General features: G+C 41.6%; 1 protein-coding gene across 1 annotated transcript in view; it reads right to left on the bottom strand.

Moving 5' to 3' along the window:
• GUCY1A2 (guanylate cyclase 1 soluble subunit alpha 2) overlaps positions 1-16275 on the bottom strand; it is a 152160-nt gene extending 135885 nt beyond the window's left edge. The window contains exons 1-3 of the mRNA XM_041487209.1: positions 15959-16275; positions 1724-1785; positions 1121-1242 (exon numbers count right to left, since the gene is read on the bottom strand). Coding sequence (XP_041343143.1) covers positions 1121-1242; positions 1724-1785; positions 15959-16213 — 439 coding nt within the window. The 5' untranslated portion in view covers positions 16214-16275. The remainder of the gene's footprint in view (positions 1-1120; positions 1243-1723; positions 1786-15958) is intronic.
• Positions 16276-16292: the final 17 nt, after the last annotated feature.

Below are 16292 nucleotides of genomic sequence, written 5' to 3'. Positions count from 1 at the left end.
CTTTAAAAGCACTATGAAGGTGAAAAATTATTCGTAACTGTTTCATACAACACATACTTTGTGTCATGGTGAAACAAGTACTGAATGTCTAGTCTGTCTTTTTATAATATTAATATGCACCTGATAACATGAAAAGTCTCTGCTTTGCATGAGTCCTGCCTTATCACTCATAGCATTTGTTTTAGAGAGCTAGCATGCAAATATTTTAGAATTAAAAAAAGAAAGGTAACTAACACTGGACATATTTAGAATTTAATTTGTTCTAAATTCTCTCTAAATTCTCTCCATGACCACACATGCAAAACACAAAATGCCACCTCTTTCTAGCAGCAGTTAAAGGCACACAGAACATCCTTGACAGCACCCAGCATTTTACAGAATATGGCAGTGGATAGCAAAAAAAAAAAAAACAACAGCATTTTGAATATCAGTGAAACACAGTCATCTCTAAACTAGATCATGTTTGCTGTTGCACAGAGCATACCAAGTCTGCTTAACAGTTTGCAGTAAGAAAGAGAGAAACACAATGCATATCCTCCAAAAGTATTTTAAGTCAGTAGGATACAATGGTAAAGACCAGAACATGAGCAGACTATCACCTCACCATATTCCCCTGACATGGAAAGTTAAAACTTATCTTCAATTATCGTACACAGTCAGATTTCAGTGTTGTGCTTCTTGCTGAAGAAAATCTAAGTTTCCAGAATGTTTCATGTCTCAGGTACACCCTGCTGCTTCTCAGGCCCTCTATCCACCAGGCCCACAAATGATAAAAGTGTCTGTTGTTCTGTAGAACCCCTATAAAAACACTAGAGATAATTCCAAGGCCTGCACAGAAGCAAGTTCACCTGCCAAAAGCCTTTGAAACTTCTTAAATCACTGGGTATTGCACAATACATATTCACTTCCTCCACTGACAATCACGTCTGGCTTGTCTTAAAAACTCAAAATGTATGTAGAAAAGGAGACAAATATAGTAACAGTGCACCGGTATGTTGCTGCCTGTATTCTACATTTCTGTGGTTGGAGCAAAAATTTCTGGTTTCATTGTTGGCATGAGGATGGTCAGTAAACTTTCCTTGCAACTAAGGGAAACAAATTCCCTTGAAAAAACACATACCAAGCACATTAGCCGTACACTGGAGAATTCCTGAGACATCTTCAGTTTCTTCATTGCCAGAGCAGTCTGTATAGGAGCATCTGTTTGAAATATTGTGAAAATTCTTCTCTGCATCTCTGTAACTACAGAAACAAAAAAAAGTTATAACAACTCCTTATACAAATGCAAAGTCGACAAATGTCTTTCAGAAGTGTGGCAAAGGATTAATTGCCCCATGAAGGTAAATTTCAAGATTCAGCTGGACAGAGTGCAGAGCCATCTTGTCTACACCATGCTTCTGTCAAGAAAGGTTGGACTAGATGAGCTTTGAGGTCCCTTTCTGACCTCATATGCTAGGACTGGAAAGGATTTGCTATTCTCTTTTTATAAGAAACATTACAGTTCATTAAGCAGTCGCCATCGGATGGGATTGTACAGAAATAGGACTGAACAGCAGTTTACAATTTACATCCAGATTATGCATTGCTATTCCAAAGCAACTCTAAGAATTTGAGAGAAAAAGTTAAAAATTAAACTGAAAAGTTTATCATGGAAGGCTGTGAATTGGATAGCACAGAGCAAAGCATTACCATGCACATTTCACTACCTCACATTAACACTTACCCAATGACTTGATGCTCAAAATACTGCAGCGTCTTTTGAAGAGTCTGCCGAATGGTCTGAGGCTATGGAAGAATAATTTTAAAAACTGTGAGATTAGGGAATTGGCACACAGTTCAATTAACAGATCTTTTCACGCACTATTTTTCTTCAGTTTTACTCCTCTTTATCTTCTACCTGCCATAAGCCCATCGCAACAACAGATATTAAATATTATTATTCATTCCTTGTATCTTACTTCACCATTTAAATAAGGAAGAATTTTACAATGTGGCATAATTAATACTGCTTATAAGGCTAGTTGCACATAACAAAGGAGCCACTTCACTCTCAAAAACAGCTCTCAAAAACTATCACCCACCAACTATCTCAGTAATTTAAAATAATTAATTTGAAACAGTCTGCAAGAAAATGCCATTATTTTGTGATGAAAGTATCACCAGGAAAAGGCACTGAATTTTTAAACTCTATATGCTCCCTAGAGCATTTTCTAATAAAAAATATTATAAAGATGCAATTTATTTCAGCTTATTTTCCTGACAAGCTATAACTCTTCAGTCATCTTTCAGATTACCAGAAAAGTCAAGTTCATCAGAAGAAAATCATTACATGCTTCAAGCACTTCTATGCTATTTCACTTTAATAGGTGTTCACCAAACTACATATGTGCATAATTGTCTTTATTTGCATTATTACCACTACTACAGTGTTCACCAAAATACTTATGTATATAAATGTTTATTTTCTTACTATTACTGCTGCTGAGGCTACTGTTATTTTGAATTAATTCATGAGAGATCTTTGGGCAAATAAAGGACGTGATATCCATGTAATTTTCTCTCTTGAATTTTCCAAATCACTTATGACAAAATGTTATTCCTCAAAAATTACTAGCTTGTATCAAATCTGGGGTTCTTCACCTGTCTATTTTGACCTGGTGCCAGAATTCAGACAGAGATACACAAATGAGAGTTATAACTTTTTCTTCCATATCAAAAGAAGACACGGGCATTTTGATCAGACTCACAACAACACACACTGAAATTTTAGAGATGTTTGGTTTTTTTCTACCTTTTGGAATAGACATCTAATTGTTGCAGAAAGTAACAGTCAAAATGTCCCTTAATTAGAGGAATCTCATTCTAAAACCACAATCATCTTTGAAAGTCTCAAATTTTGCTTACTGACCTACAGATTCAGCAATTCAAGAGCTGAGCTTCCCACCTTCCTCAAACTCTTGCTCATGAGTTTGCAGAAGGAGTCATCTGTCCTGATGACAGCAGGAAGACAAAAAAACTGTATACCAGGCTACACAAGGTTTGTGCAACTGCAAAAAATTTATTTTCTAATACAAAACTGTAAAAAAGCCTCTACACTTTTTTAAAAAAATGAAATTAATTAAATTTAATTAAATCAAAATTTAAATGCATGCACTCAAAAAGAGCTTAAGAGGGCTTATAGGAAAGATGGGGACAAGCTTTTTAGCAGGGCCTGTTGCAGTAGGACAAGGGCAATGGTTTAAAACTAGAAGGGGATAGAATTAGACTAGATATGAGAAAGATGATTTTTATAGCAACGGTGGTGAAACACTGGAACTGATTGTCCAGTGAAGTGGTAGGTGACCCATTCCTGGAAACATTCAAGGTCAAGTTGGATGGGGCTCTCTCTGGGCAACCTAATTTAGCTGAAGATGCCCCTGTTCAAGCGAGGTTGGACTAGATGACCTCTAAAGGTCCCTTCCAACCCAATTATTCTGTGATCCTATGAACAAAAATAAAAGCTCAACACAGATGCAAACCTTGAAAGAGGTTTTTCTTGTTAACTTACTATCAGGAAATCACTTTACTTCTCTGTGGGAACTAAGTTACCTGAGCCAAAAGGCTTTAAAAGTTGCATGTTCTCTTGTAAAACACAATGGAAGCACCACATGAGTGAAACCATCACATATCAAAAAAACATCTCCTTCTCAGTGGTACAGCACATGTTGGAGTCTTTAGGCCTAATGTACTGCAAGTATATTTAATGGCACGTCCTCACTGAGACTCAGAGGCTGTCCTGTGCTCAGGAGGCAGAAAAATCCACTCTTTACATATAGAAGATATGTATTTTCTCACAGCAGCAACAAAGCAAAGCAGAATAGCTTTAAGCAAAGAAGTGAGAGCTGCCATTTCCCATCTCCACCCAGCATTTCCCTCAGCCCCACTCCCTACACACAGAGTATCAGTATTCCACCAGCAACTCCTCTGACATGAAATAGGGAATAATAGAAATGTTTGATTGCTAAATTAAATCTCCATTCTGGTTGTCCCAAAGTGCTTTTACAGCAAGCATGTGGAATGCTGCAATGCTTGGTATCACAGCAGAGGAAGAAAAACAGCTTCTTGTCTTCTCAAGAAGTTTTGCAGCTTAGAACACCTGAGCAATCGTCCCCAGATTGTCTTTGTCCTTCTCATGCCTGGAACACATCCTGCACTCCTAAACCAGGGAATAATAATTTTGACTACCTCAAGATTTGACAATACAAGCAACTGAACTTATTTCAATGGTAAACGTTCCTTCTCCTGCAGTGCTGAATGGAAAAAAAAAAATTCCCATGTTAACTTTCTTTCCTGACAGCTGAATCAGTTTCCTAGCTGTTGTCAGACAATTCTAAACAACCCCATGAACTCACACCACTTTCCACTGGCAACTCCTATAGAATCTTAGAAATTTAAGTACAGACAAAAACAGGATTTACTATTAAAACACGGGTCATAAACAGAGCTCAATATAATGCGCTCAGAGCCAGAATGAAAACTGATCCAAGGAGTCACAAAGTCTTTCTTCATCTCAGACAAGAATTATTATGGCATGTTGCTGTGCATCGTTAGAGAGTCACTATGCTCACCTTCTCAGCTTGCTGTATTTCATCACTGGTGAATGTCATTTTGCTACAAATGTAATTCTGTAACCAGGGCCATGTCTAAACAAAACAGTGAGAAGAGATATGACACCTGTTTAAAGCTGCCTACAAGGGCAGTTTGGTGCACTGCCTCTTTCACTACTGATAATGCATTGCTCATGAGACAGAGAATGAGCAGAAGAACATTTCCACATCTTTTCTTTTTCAAATAGCTAAACCTTCTCCTAGCAGCGTGGCATGCATGACCTCTCCCAGAAGCAGAGTTCTACCACTCAAGGAGGTAAAAGACAGCCTTTAACCATCCACCTCCTCCACTATAATGCCATTTAGGTGCTCAGCACCACTTATTTACTGAAGAGATTGTAATGTTTCATGCCTACTTAAAATTAAAGGATTTAATGTAAATGTAAGCCAGGGACTATTACCTAAACAATTAAATGTCAACAATTCCTTCTGATTATGATGATTGACTAATATTTGTATGCATCACAAGAGGAGTAGTCACATCTGTTCATGTGCCTAAGGACAAATCAAAGTAAAACAAATTCTTGTTATTCCTAACTGTAAATTAATCCAAGGATTGGCATACCAGATCACATCTGTGCTCCATATGGAATGATGACATATAAGGAATGAGGCAACACTGGAAATAGACTGATCTCTTGCATGGCAGAGAATAGAGGACTTCCCTAAAATAACTCTGAATTCAGACATCAGGCCACGGCTAACCCTAATGTGTCAGAATAATTTGTAAAAAATTACTGAGTCATATAGGTTTGAAAGAACCTCTGGAGGTCTCCTAGACCAACATCCTCCTCAGAGTAATTTGAGTTAAAAGTGGTTGCTCAGGTCATTCTTCAGACAAGTTTTGCATTTCCCCAAGGATGGCAATCTCAAAACCTCTCTGGGAAACCTGTGCCAGCATCTGAACACCCTCATGACATCTCATGTCTTTCCATCATTCTGATTTTAAACTCCCAACTCCCAATTTTTTTGCCTCTCATCCTTCTTCCACTCTGTACCCCCAAAAAAAGCCTGGCTCCATCTTTCCTACACACCCTGCTCAGTTTAGCTGTAGACTGCATCTTTCTGCTCACCCTTTTCTCCAGAGAATGAAGCCCCTTCCCCAATAAGCATCATTTAAAACTGCCTTCACAAGGTTGTGCAGCCAATTAGAGATGACCTCAGCTCACTTTGTCAGATTCTTGCTCAGCAGCCCTTGCTCCTCAGAGAGTACCCCGTGTCCCTGGAGATCACAGCCCTGCCAGCAACACCACCATCACAGCTCCAGACTGCCTGCTAGAAGTGCCTGCACAAGCCAGAGCCTTCCCCCTCCACCAGCAGGGCTGAGGAGAGCCCAGCTGGGTCCCTGCACTCAGAGCCATGCAGTCGCTCCCGACTCCTCAAGGCTGCATCACGGGTGCCCACATGGATGAGCAGCAGTGGTCACAGTCCAGGAGACAAACGAGCTCTGGCAGCCTCTTTGCAATGCTTGTGTGAGAGCTCTTGGCAAGCGGCAAACCTCCCGTGACAGCACAGCAGGTTGGCACACGAGGGCCTCTGTCTCCTCAGGAGAGAGCTTCTGATACCTACCACCCTCCTCTCCTGGAACCTGCTGAGGGCTGAGGCTCTGCTCGATCTGCTGCCCCATCTGAAGGCAGGGAGGTCATCTCTCCCACCTCTTCACAGGGCACTTTACCTTCTCTGTACCTGATGAATCACAAGTGGAACTGGGACCTTAGTTATGCTGCCAGTAGTAACCAACCTCCAGCCTTCTCCATCTTGAAAGTTTCCACCCTTGACTCTCAAAGTTTATCTCTATTTTTCTCTCCTTCCTTTCAACATGGAGCTCAGGTTCTTGGCTCTGCAAGGCCTCTGGAAAGATCTGTCCATCCTCCCTCACTATCTATAACAGCTCTTCCCCCTTGCACCCCACTGCTCCGTGACCAGAGTGTCCGGCCTTTGGCATCACCAGGCAGCAATCCCGGCAGTGGCAGCCCTGCCACGACAGCCACTGTCACTCTGCCAGCCACCACTGTTTACCAGATGCACTCCTAGAGAAATGTGCCCTTCCTGCTAGATCTTATCCTGCTCTCCAGTAGTGCAAAACTGGTTCAAGAAGATAGAGGAGTAATAGTTCCTCAAAAACTCCTTTTATGACTAACTGGAGAAAATCTTTATGAAGACATTAGTCTAAATGAAATCAAAATATTCCTGGTTTTTAAACTCAGACAAGTTCTTTCAGAAAAGGATTCTAGTTTAAACTGTGGGGCTTTTTTCTTTTTCTGAGTTCAGTTTTCTCTTCTTGCAGCTTCATTCCTCAGTTTTCAAGGCAAAGGGGAAAGAACTTCCACTTTAACTGCATCCCTTCTTACTGCATCCCTTCTTACAAATGTCTTTCCTAAGGCAATCAAACATAAACTTTCCAATCTTCTCAGAGGACAGAGATTTTAGCCTATTCTCTAGCCATTTTCTGTTGCCTCTGAAATGTCTTTCATTTGATTGCAACACCTTTGGAAATAAATGCTAGGGCTCATCTGCCCAACTGCAGGCACCCACAGTGATTCATTTCATCCTCTGGTTGGCATCTAATACGTGCCTGAGGACTCAGTCTTTATAAATACCCATTTCTTTCTTTTGTCTAGAAGAGACATTGATTGATTGCTACAGACTTCGACATCTTAAAATGTTTAGGTAAGGACAGACAAACCCTACACTGAGGTGACAGAACTGCACACAGTATCCCAGATGACTCAGTCTAAATTTACATAAATGTAGTTTCAAATTCTCCGTGCCATTCCTTTCGCATCCTAAGATACCCAGACGGAATCAAGGAAGAAAGGGGCTGTATAGAACACTGCCAGGAGAGAAGCCAGGTAACAGACAGTTCCTCCTTAACCCTAACGAAGTTTCAAAGATTTTTTCCTCAGAAAAGCTAAGTGGCTCCTAGCTGAGCATCAGAAGGGCTTCAGCAGTCCTGCTGTCAAAAACTTGAGTGCTTAAAATTTAAACGTGGAAACTGAAGCACTGAAGAGCATAACAGGCTCCGCTAGAAACCACTTTGCTTCTATCAGAATTTCTTCAAGTATGTCCATTGGGTCAGGGGGCTCTCCCACAATGTTGTGCCCAAAGTCCTTCCCAGAGGAATCTGTACCCCTGCATGCAGGAGAGCATGTGGACCTCAGCCAAATCAGCACTGTGACACTGAAAGTTTTAAATGCTTCAAATTTCAAGTGTTCAATCACAAACTCAGCAGATGTGTATGATTTTAATCGCCAGATTCACTGCTGGTGATCATTCATTAATGGAAAACATTTGCTTTTTCATATTTCAAAACCAATTTTAGTCAAGTCTTTGTGCTTAGGTGACTGCAGATCTCTAAGCACACACAAGCAGGTGTGCATCTGGCCCATCCGAAAGAAGATAAATGGCAAAACAGTCATTTTCTGTCTGGGTATTTTTAATATTTACCTCATGATCATGTAAGCAGTGAAAAAACTGCTCCCTCCCTGTCCTTCTGGTCAGCAAAATATTGAATTGAAGAGGTTGTAAACAAAGAATCAAGGCTCCAGTTGAAGACAAACATTTATCAACACTCCCAAGTGCCAGGAGGGGAGAGATAAGCATTGAAATTGCTGTGGCTAGAGAAAAGCAGAACTGAAAAAGAAAAGGAAGGCTCCTTTGGAATCCAGCAATGTTCTGATGATGCAGAAAGGAGAAAAACTCCCTAGGAGATCCTGCACAGCCAGGACTCTCTCTGTCCCATTCCCAATAGCTGAAGAATGGAATGATAGGGAACAGACAGAAATTAGAAATGGAGAAAAAGAGTCACAACATAAGCAATCATCTGAAATTTTAAAAAATATAATCTTTAGGGGTTTAATAGTGCTTTTGATAATACAATCAGGAAAAAAAAATATAGGTCTGCTCTCTAGATTCTGAACATTTCAAGGTGCACCTATTTTTTAACTGCTTCTATTTGAGCTAAAAATAGATGTTCCTCATAAAGACCAGCTTCCCAATTCCAGATGTTTGTACTTTAGATAAAAACACCTCCTGCTTGCAGACCTCCATGACTAGCAGCAGATTAGGTATCAAGAGAGGAAGATGCATAATCCCCAGGAGTGGAGTGTCTGGGGATCCAGGGCAGGGTGACTGACAGCTGGAGGCAGAACAAGCTGCCTGCAACAGCTCACGATGATCCAGACGGGACCGTGCGAGGGTGCAGCGCCCGAGCTCAGCGCGACCGGCAGGCAAACCTGAGAGCATCCTGCCCCTCAGTTCACACAAACTGGGGTCCTCTTCACAGAGAAATGCTGGTGCACATCAGAGAATTGCCATAATTTAATAAACAGCACTGAGATTAAGAATTTTTCCCAATACTACTTCATGGCGACAATGCAAACGCTGTGAAGAAATAAAGCAGAGCTAAATAATGACTAGACATTGTAAATTCTGCATCCCCGGTTGCCTTTCAGCTAGAAGAATCACAGGCATTACAGATGGAAATTGCCTATTAGATCATCTAGCCTAACTCCTTGACAGGGAAGGATAAATATCTCAGGGTGCTATCCCTTACAACACCAGCTGTGATTTGCTGAAATTCAGAGATTTGTTAATCTCTGAATTTCAGCCTGGTCTGAAATGGACAGAAAAACTGTTCTCTGCTGCAGAGAGAACGTGCTCAGTAGGATTATAACAGATGATCTACTGCTAATGCTACCTGTTCATCTTTTAATGCAACTGATATCTACTACATAAAATCATCAGTGCTACTCCAGCAGACTGATAGGAAATTAAAAGCTGTATAGGTCGGTCCTTTTCAAGGATTTTTTTCTGCTGAGATAGAAGAAGAACCAATTTCCCCAGTGTAACTGGACTTAATTTCATAGGTATTTATCCCTTTGAAACCTATGGACAAACCACAGATGTTTTTCATCTTCATTCTGAGACTTAGTTTGAGAGTTGGCAAAAGACACGTGTAGAAAGAATCTGAATACAAGACAGAATAACTTCTTTTACTCAAAACACTTCATAGCAGCCTTTCACATTAGCACAAGAGGTAGAAGGTAAGTGAAGGTTTTCCCCTGTATTAACATTTTGCATTTTATCAGAGTACAATCAACTGCTGTGAGGTGGTAACTGGCTCTGCTCAAAGAGTTTCAAATGAAGGACATTCATGCCCATTTTGACGCAGCCATGAGGGCTCACTGCTTTGTAGGGACATATATTAACGATCATGACATTCTCGTCTGGTCTCCCTCACGTCTTTCTCTATTTGCACCTGCACGCTCTGGCCAGGGGAGAGGCAGAGAAGTGCAAAGCAATTTAGATCAATTTTGTGGGATCACCACTAGTGCTGCCACGCTCTGCTCTGTCAGCCAGCGGTCCGATCTGCCCGTGGGCAAAGCCTATTCCCCAGCAGGGATATGCTCGCTGCTTCCAGGCAGCGAACGCGTCTGCAACCTGTGAATGTTTCCAAGACATGTTTTCTCGAAGCAGTGTAGGAAAGTTAAGATTCAGCCTGGAACCACACAAACATCAAGAAAGCCAGTATTACCATGACTGGTCTAAGCTTTAGACGTCAAATACTTAAACTCACACTCAATAAAATTTCATCAAGGTCAATACAATGCTGCAGGCCCTTGGGTGCAGATAATTTTTTTTAGTATTTTATTTGCTGAAGCTGAATTTTCTTTGCATCAGATGTTAACAAGACAAACAACTAAAACTCACTGTGATGATCATATTGATGATATTTTCCTGAATGCTCCAGTTTAAGACATCACAGCTCTATTTCAGGCTATGAAATAACAGATTGATTGACTACAGACTGCTTGTGTGACCTTCTGTATAACTGACTTTTGTCTATGTTAAGGTGAAAGATACTCAGCAAATGTCTGGTTTTATTATAATTTCCAAAAAAAATCATTCTGTTTGCCTGCTGAAATGAGAAATTAAACATTTCTCATAGAATGTGTCTCTCTTCACCATTTTCATGCTTCACACCCACATTCTTGAGAAGGATGTTACTCATGTAAAAAGCTCATCCAGCCTGGGCTACTAAGTGAATAAGCTCATCACAGCACTGATATGGGTATCATTTGACATTACCTTATTTCATTCAGAAAGACAGCAGAAGTAATTTCTACAACAGCAGAGCTTAGCTATACACAATGTGTTAATGTAAGTCATTAGGAGCTCAGAATACTTGTGCAAATTTTTTCCAAAATCTTATGCAAAAAATCAATTTGCTACCTCTCCTGCTAGTGGCAGCAGCTTGCTAAGGGAGCAGAGGTAAAAAGCTATAAAAGGAGTAGTATTCATGGACACTAAATGGTAGAGGTTTATGATGGAGTCACGTTTGATATAAGCTGCTACACTGCAACTTCTCTGCCAAAATCCCACCTCCGCTCACTGGAGGATTCACTTGCAATTAAGCAATTTGAAGTTACAGTAGTTCTGTGACATAAGTCATAGCCTACACATTAACATAAATGACTGCCTTTACATTCACTTTTCTTCCACTGGCAGGGAAAGGGCTGTATTCAAAAAGACAGTTCTTAAACTATTTGGTGGCAGCCAGTAGCAGCTTCCTAAATAACACAGGAGAAAAAGTGTTCTTACATTAATGTGTTTTGAACTGGACGTTTAAAGAATAGCAGAAATAATTCTAAATGAACAGAAAAGTATAACAGAAGTGATTTTCACTTAACAGTTTTGTAAGTGATGCATTACATTGGTCTTTCAGAAAATAAAATGAAATGGAAGTGTTAGTTTAATGCTGTGTTGTGCTGTAATTTGTGTTTCAGAAAGATCAGTGCAGTGCTTAGGGGTACACAGATTCCTCTGAATGCATGCCCGGTCACTCTCAGCTCCTTTAGGGACAGCCTATGCCTCTTAGATAGGAGCAGAGTATTTGACTTTTCAAATCAGTGACAAATTATGTTTTTCTGATTTTGATTCTATTTTCAGCCTAGTATTGGATACAAGTCAAGATAGAACTGGAGCAAATGTGAAAATTGCTGCAAGGAACTAGAATTCAGTAATTCATACTAAACTGCACTTTTAAAGAATCAAGCTATGTCAACTGGTGCCAGGATGCCGTTCTCCTATAGCAGAGCTCTTAAGGGCAGAAAATATTATTTTGATAATGAATAGCATATAGTACCATGTTCCTTACTTATAACTAATCAAAATGTATGTCTTTGTGGGTGTAAAATTCATCCTTTAAAATGGAACTCAATAACAAAGCTGGAATCAAAAGCAGAATGTATCATTAAATTTGCTTGTGATGTACATACAATTACTGAGTTATTTCTTAAAAACAAGGTCATAAATCAATGTCCCTATTAAGTTCCCAACATTTTATTATTTATTTCCAATAAACTGAACCCAGCCTGGTGACAAGGGCAACTGTTTGTTTTGGGAGCAGCTGGATCTGGCTCCAGATTTCTCTGATCACAGTGCATAACCAAAGACCATTTGACAGCAGTTCAGACGAAGGAGGACAGAGGGACATCTGTGTTCTGTCAGGAACATGATTTAGGAACATGTTAGAATGGAGAGGAGATGCCTTCACTATTACTCAGCCTTGTGGGAAAACCACAGGGATCAAAGGCTGTGAGAGGGCAGGGACAGTCACGGGGCAGTATGCAGGGAGCACTGCTGCCAGGACCTCGAGAGCCCATGGAGCCACAAGAGCTGTGTGCAAAGCCCGGGGTTCATTGCACTGGGCAGCAAAGTTTGGTCCCACCAACCACCACCTTCACACTCAGGTGCTGAGCACAGCTCCCCGACCCCAGGGCTGGGCTCCAGGCTGTGCCTCCATCCTTCTGATGTCAGGGCACCTGGCTACACAGCAAACTAGTACTGGGGGAGGCAGCAGGGCAGCAACTTGATGAGATGTTCAGCACATGAACAGATAGTTTGCTGGGTGCAGCTGAGACAAAAGAGCTGCCTCTCCTTGCATTGTTGCTGCTCTGCCTCCCTGCTCCGTGCACCCTACTTCCCCAGCACAGCCTGCTCACGAATGCCAGCTGTGGGATGTGGATGGAGGTCTCATCACCACACACTTTTCCCCAAAGTACACAGCTGTTTTGGTGGGAGGTGAGCCCTACCATGCTTCTAGTTCTGGCGCTCAGAAAAGAGCAGGTTTGCAGTGAGCACATTCCAGACAAACAGCAGCAATCCTTCACCCATCCAGGTGTGTTGGCGAACGTTTACGAACCCACAGGAACATAAAATGAACCTGCGCTGATTTAGGGATCAGGTTCCTACATCCTCTAGTATAACTACTACAGGAAAAAAATCTCCAATAATCAATATAAAAGGTGGAATATCATGCCTGCTGGAAAGTGCCAGAAGCTGCTGTCCGGGAGCAAGGAGAATGGGGTGGATTCAATGCTGCAACACAGCAAGGTTCACTTTTTGATATTTTCCCACAGTTCCACAAAATGTAATGTTTGTGCAAAGTCATACTCAGCTAAAATTGAGACCAAGATTACAAGTGATAAAAAAATGCAGTAACTTATTTTCTCTGTATTTTAGTGTAATATATCTTGAATACCTCATTACTGCATTTCTTTCTACAGAATCTTGTACAAATGACAGTACAGCTGTAGTAACTCATGAATGAATTGCACAGGAGAAACATTTCGTACACATTTCTGCACTACCACTCCTAAGATGAAGGCTGTTTGCAAAGCCCTCTTGCCTCCTCTGCCCTATAGACACCCCTCTTGGGTGTCCAACGCTCTTTTGCCCCTTGGATGTTTCCTTCCTGCTCTGTTCAAGGCTCCCCACATGCCCAGAGCAGCCCTCAGTAGCTCCTGCTACCACTTAGAACTCTCTGCATGGTACGGTAGTAGGAAACACTCACACAGAATTTTTCTTCAGTGAAAACACAAAACAAGGTTTTACTGAGTAGTCAGTCCTAGTCATTGCTGAAGGAAAGCACAAAAAACTACGGCTAAGTATAAACATCAGGAACCTGTAGCATCCTTCAACTTTGAAAGTTGGGATGAGGACAAATAGCTGCTGCATTCATGTTTGAAGACTCAACATTACACCTTGCAGGCTAGATATACAATAGGTATATTGTAGGTACTTAAATATATTTATATACTTAACAGAGACCCCTATCTATAGTATTACAGAACAAAGATCTATCTACATCTATAAAAAAGTATTAGAGCTTTTTGTTTAGAAAGAACATCTGTCAGTGCTCCCTTCAGAATTGCCTTCTAATGTAACAAACAACATAAATGAATACTATTAAATCAATTTTATACGCAAAGTTGGTTTTTTGGTTTTTTTTTTTTTTTTACTTCTAATTAAAGTTATTCCTAATTTATATCAGTAGATGTGAAAAAATAATCAGATCCAAAGTGTTAGACATATGGCAACCTGACGTGTTGCATGAAGGCATCTATTCAGTATCAGAGAGCTCCAAAGAAAGAAAAGCACCAAAATAACAAAGCATCTGAACAGTGGTTTCTTTGAGTGAAAAATGAAAAGGCAGGGGACCTGGTTCTTTTCTTAAATCAAGACTAGAACTTGACTTAATGACATTAATTTATGCCAAAATGTGTAAGATGGAATGAATGAAGATGTAGTTACGATGCCAAGATAAAAAGCGCAATTTTAAGTAATGTGTATCACATTAAAATTTTTTAATAACCTATTTTTTAGCAACAAGGTTTGCTATAATTACTTCCCAGGGAAACCATGAAAGCTGTTGTTTGGGACATCAAAACCAAGTTAGATTAAATTTTTGCATTCTTAAATAAAATTTCTCTGTGAGGAGGGAAGAAAGAGGACTTGGATCTATCAGAGTTTTATTCATGCCTTAATTCAAGGAATGTGTTTATTTTGAAAACAAATTCAACAACTTATATGTAAAACTGCAACTGTCTCTTATAGCAACACAATAAAGAAAGTAACAGTCAAAGCTTAAAAAACACAAATACTAAGGTTATCTCAAAATACTGTGCTGAACTACTTCTGAATACATCAAATATTTGGGGTAACGTGCTCTAATTATACCATTGCATTACTATAAAATTAAATAGCTTCTCCTTTTTTTTAATATACCAAAACAAGACAGGTCACCTGAAATATCATCTATTAATATCAGCATTACAAGACCAGATTCCCAGTGGAGAGGGAAAAAATCAATGGGAAAGAAAAGTCTTAACTGCAGCTGGATGACTATTAGCTATTTAATGCACTAAAACTTCTCCCATTAAACACCCTGACTACTTCTGTCCAGCACTTGAACTCCAAACAGAAAAGAGTATATTAAAACCAATGCAAACTGAGAGTTGATGGTGATGAGACTCATAAGGAATTTCCAGAGCTGCCTAATAATATAAAAAAGATGATCTGGTGCTACAATAGCAGATACAGTTGCCCTGCACATTAAGACTACTTGTTGCCATTGATGTTTTATGCTTTGATACATTAAACTATATCAGAGCGAAAACAAACATTCAGTTGCAGCTGAAACTTTAGGAGAAAATTTTAGCAGTGATCACAGATGTTTGTACAGGAGCATAGCACAATCGTAACAAAAAGACTGGAGAAAAACCTTCTTTTTTATGAGAGCTCCTGAGACACTGATTTCAGTCTTACAAAATAATACCAGCATATGTTACGGGCTCTACCTGAATTCGCTCCTGATGTTAACAGAACACAGACAGTGGGTCCGTGACTCTCAACTACAGGCGCAGCTATCCAGGCAATCATTAAGTCGTGGATTTCAAAGTGCGCTTTGAAGAAACTGATCTCTCAGTAAGGTCTGCGCATCCAGGAGACAGAGGGAAATCTGTTGCTGAAATATTTCCGAACACACAGCCGGAACTTTGTTTTGTTTTACCCTATTCAGTACGGAGAAGCCCCACAAATGGAAGAAGTTCACATCCCCTCATTGTTCAGGGACAATGTGCACGCCATGCATCATACAGAAGTAACTTTTTATATATTAAAAAAAATAATAATGAGGTTGCTAGTACTAGTAATAAGCACTTTATTGCTCTGTTTTCATTCAGCAAGGGACTCGGCAGAAACGATAAACCCAGCCAAAGCGGCAGCTGCGCCTAAGCGCGACTCCCGACCCGATTTCCAGCACCGGGCTGCCGGGAGCTGTACTCCCGCAGGTCTGCGAGGCTGGCAGCCGGAGCGGGCACGGAGAGGCAGCGGGCTCCAGCGACCGGGCGGGACCAGCGGGGAGGGGGACGCGGGCACGGCCGCCTCTTTCCCGACAGGGACCCGAGCCCACGGGGCACCGCGGGGCTGTGCGGGGCGCGGGCGGGGGCCGGGCGCGGGGCACTCACCGCGGGGGCCGTCAGGCGGCGGATGCTCTCGCCCAGCGAGTCCAGGTTGACCCGCCGGCGGCGCGGAGCGCGGCGCGCCCCGGCGCTGGCCGCGGCGGCGGCGGCGAAGGGGATGTCAGCGGGGCCGGGGGGGCTGCGGCTGCCGTTCCAGCAGAGGCGGGACAGGGGACACTCGCCCTCCTCCTCGGGGCTCGTCTCCGGGCAGTCCGAGCCCAGCGAGCTGAAGGACTCCGACGAGATCTTGCGGCGGGACATGGTGCCGCGGGCCGGGCGCGGGGCGGCAGCGGGCTCAGCGCGGGGCGGCGGGCAGCCGCGGCGGGCAGCGCCGAGCTGG

Source organism: Pyrgilauda ruficollis, unplaced genomic scaffold, assembly GCF_017590135.1.
Source record: "Pyrgilauda ruficollis isolate IOZ18807 unplaced genomic scaffold, ASM1759013v1 scaffold8, whole genome shotgun sequence".
NCBI classification, from domain to species: Eukaryota; Metazoa; Chordata; class Aves; order Passeriformes; family Passeridae; genus Pyrgilauda; species Pyrgilauda ruficollis.
This window is presented reverse-complemented; position numbering and strand designations above follow the sequence as displayed.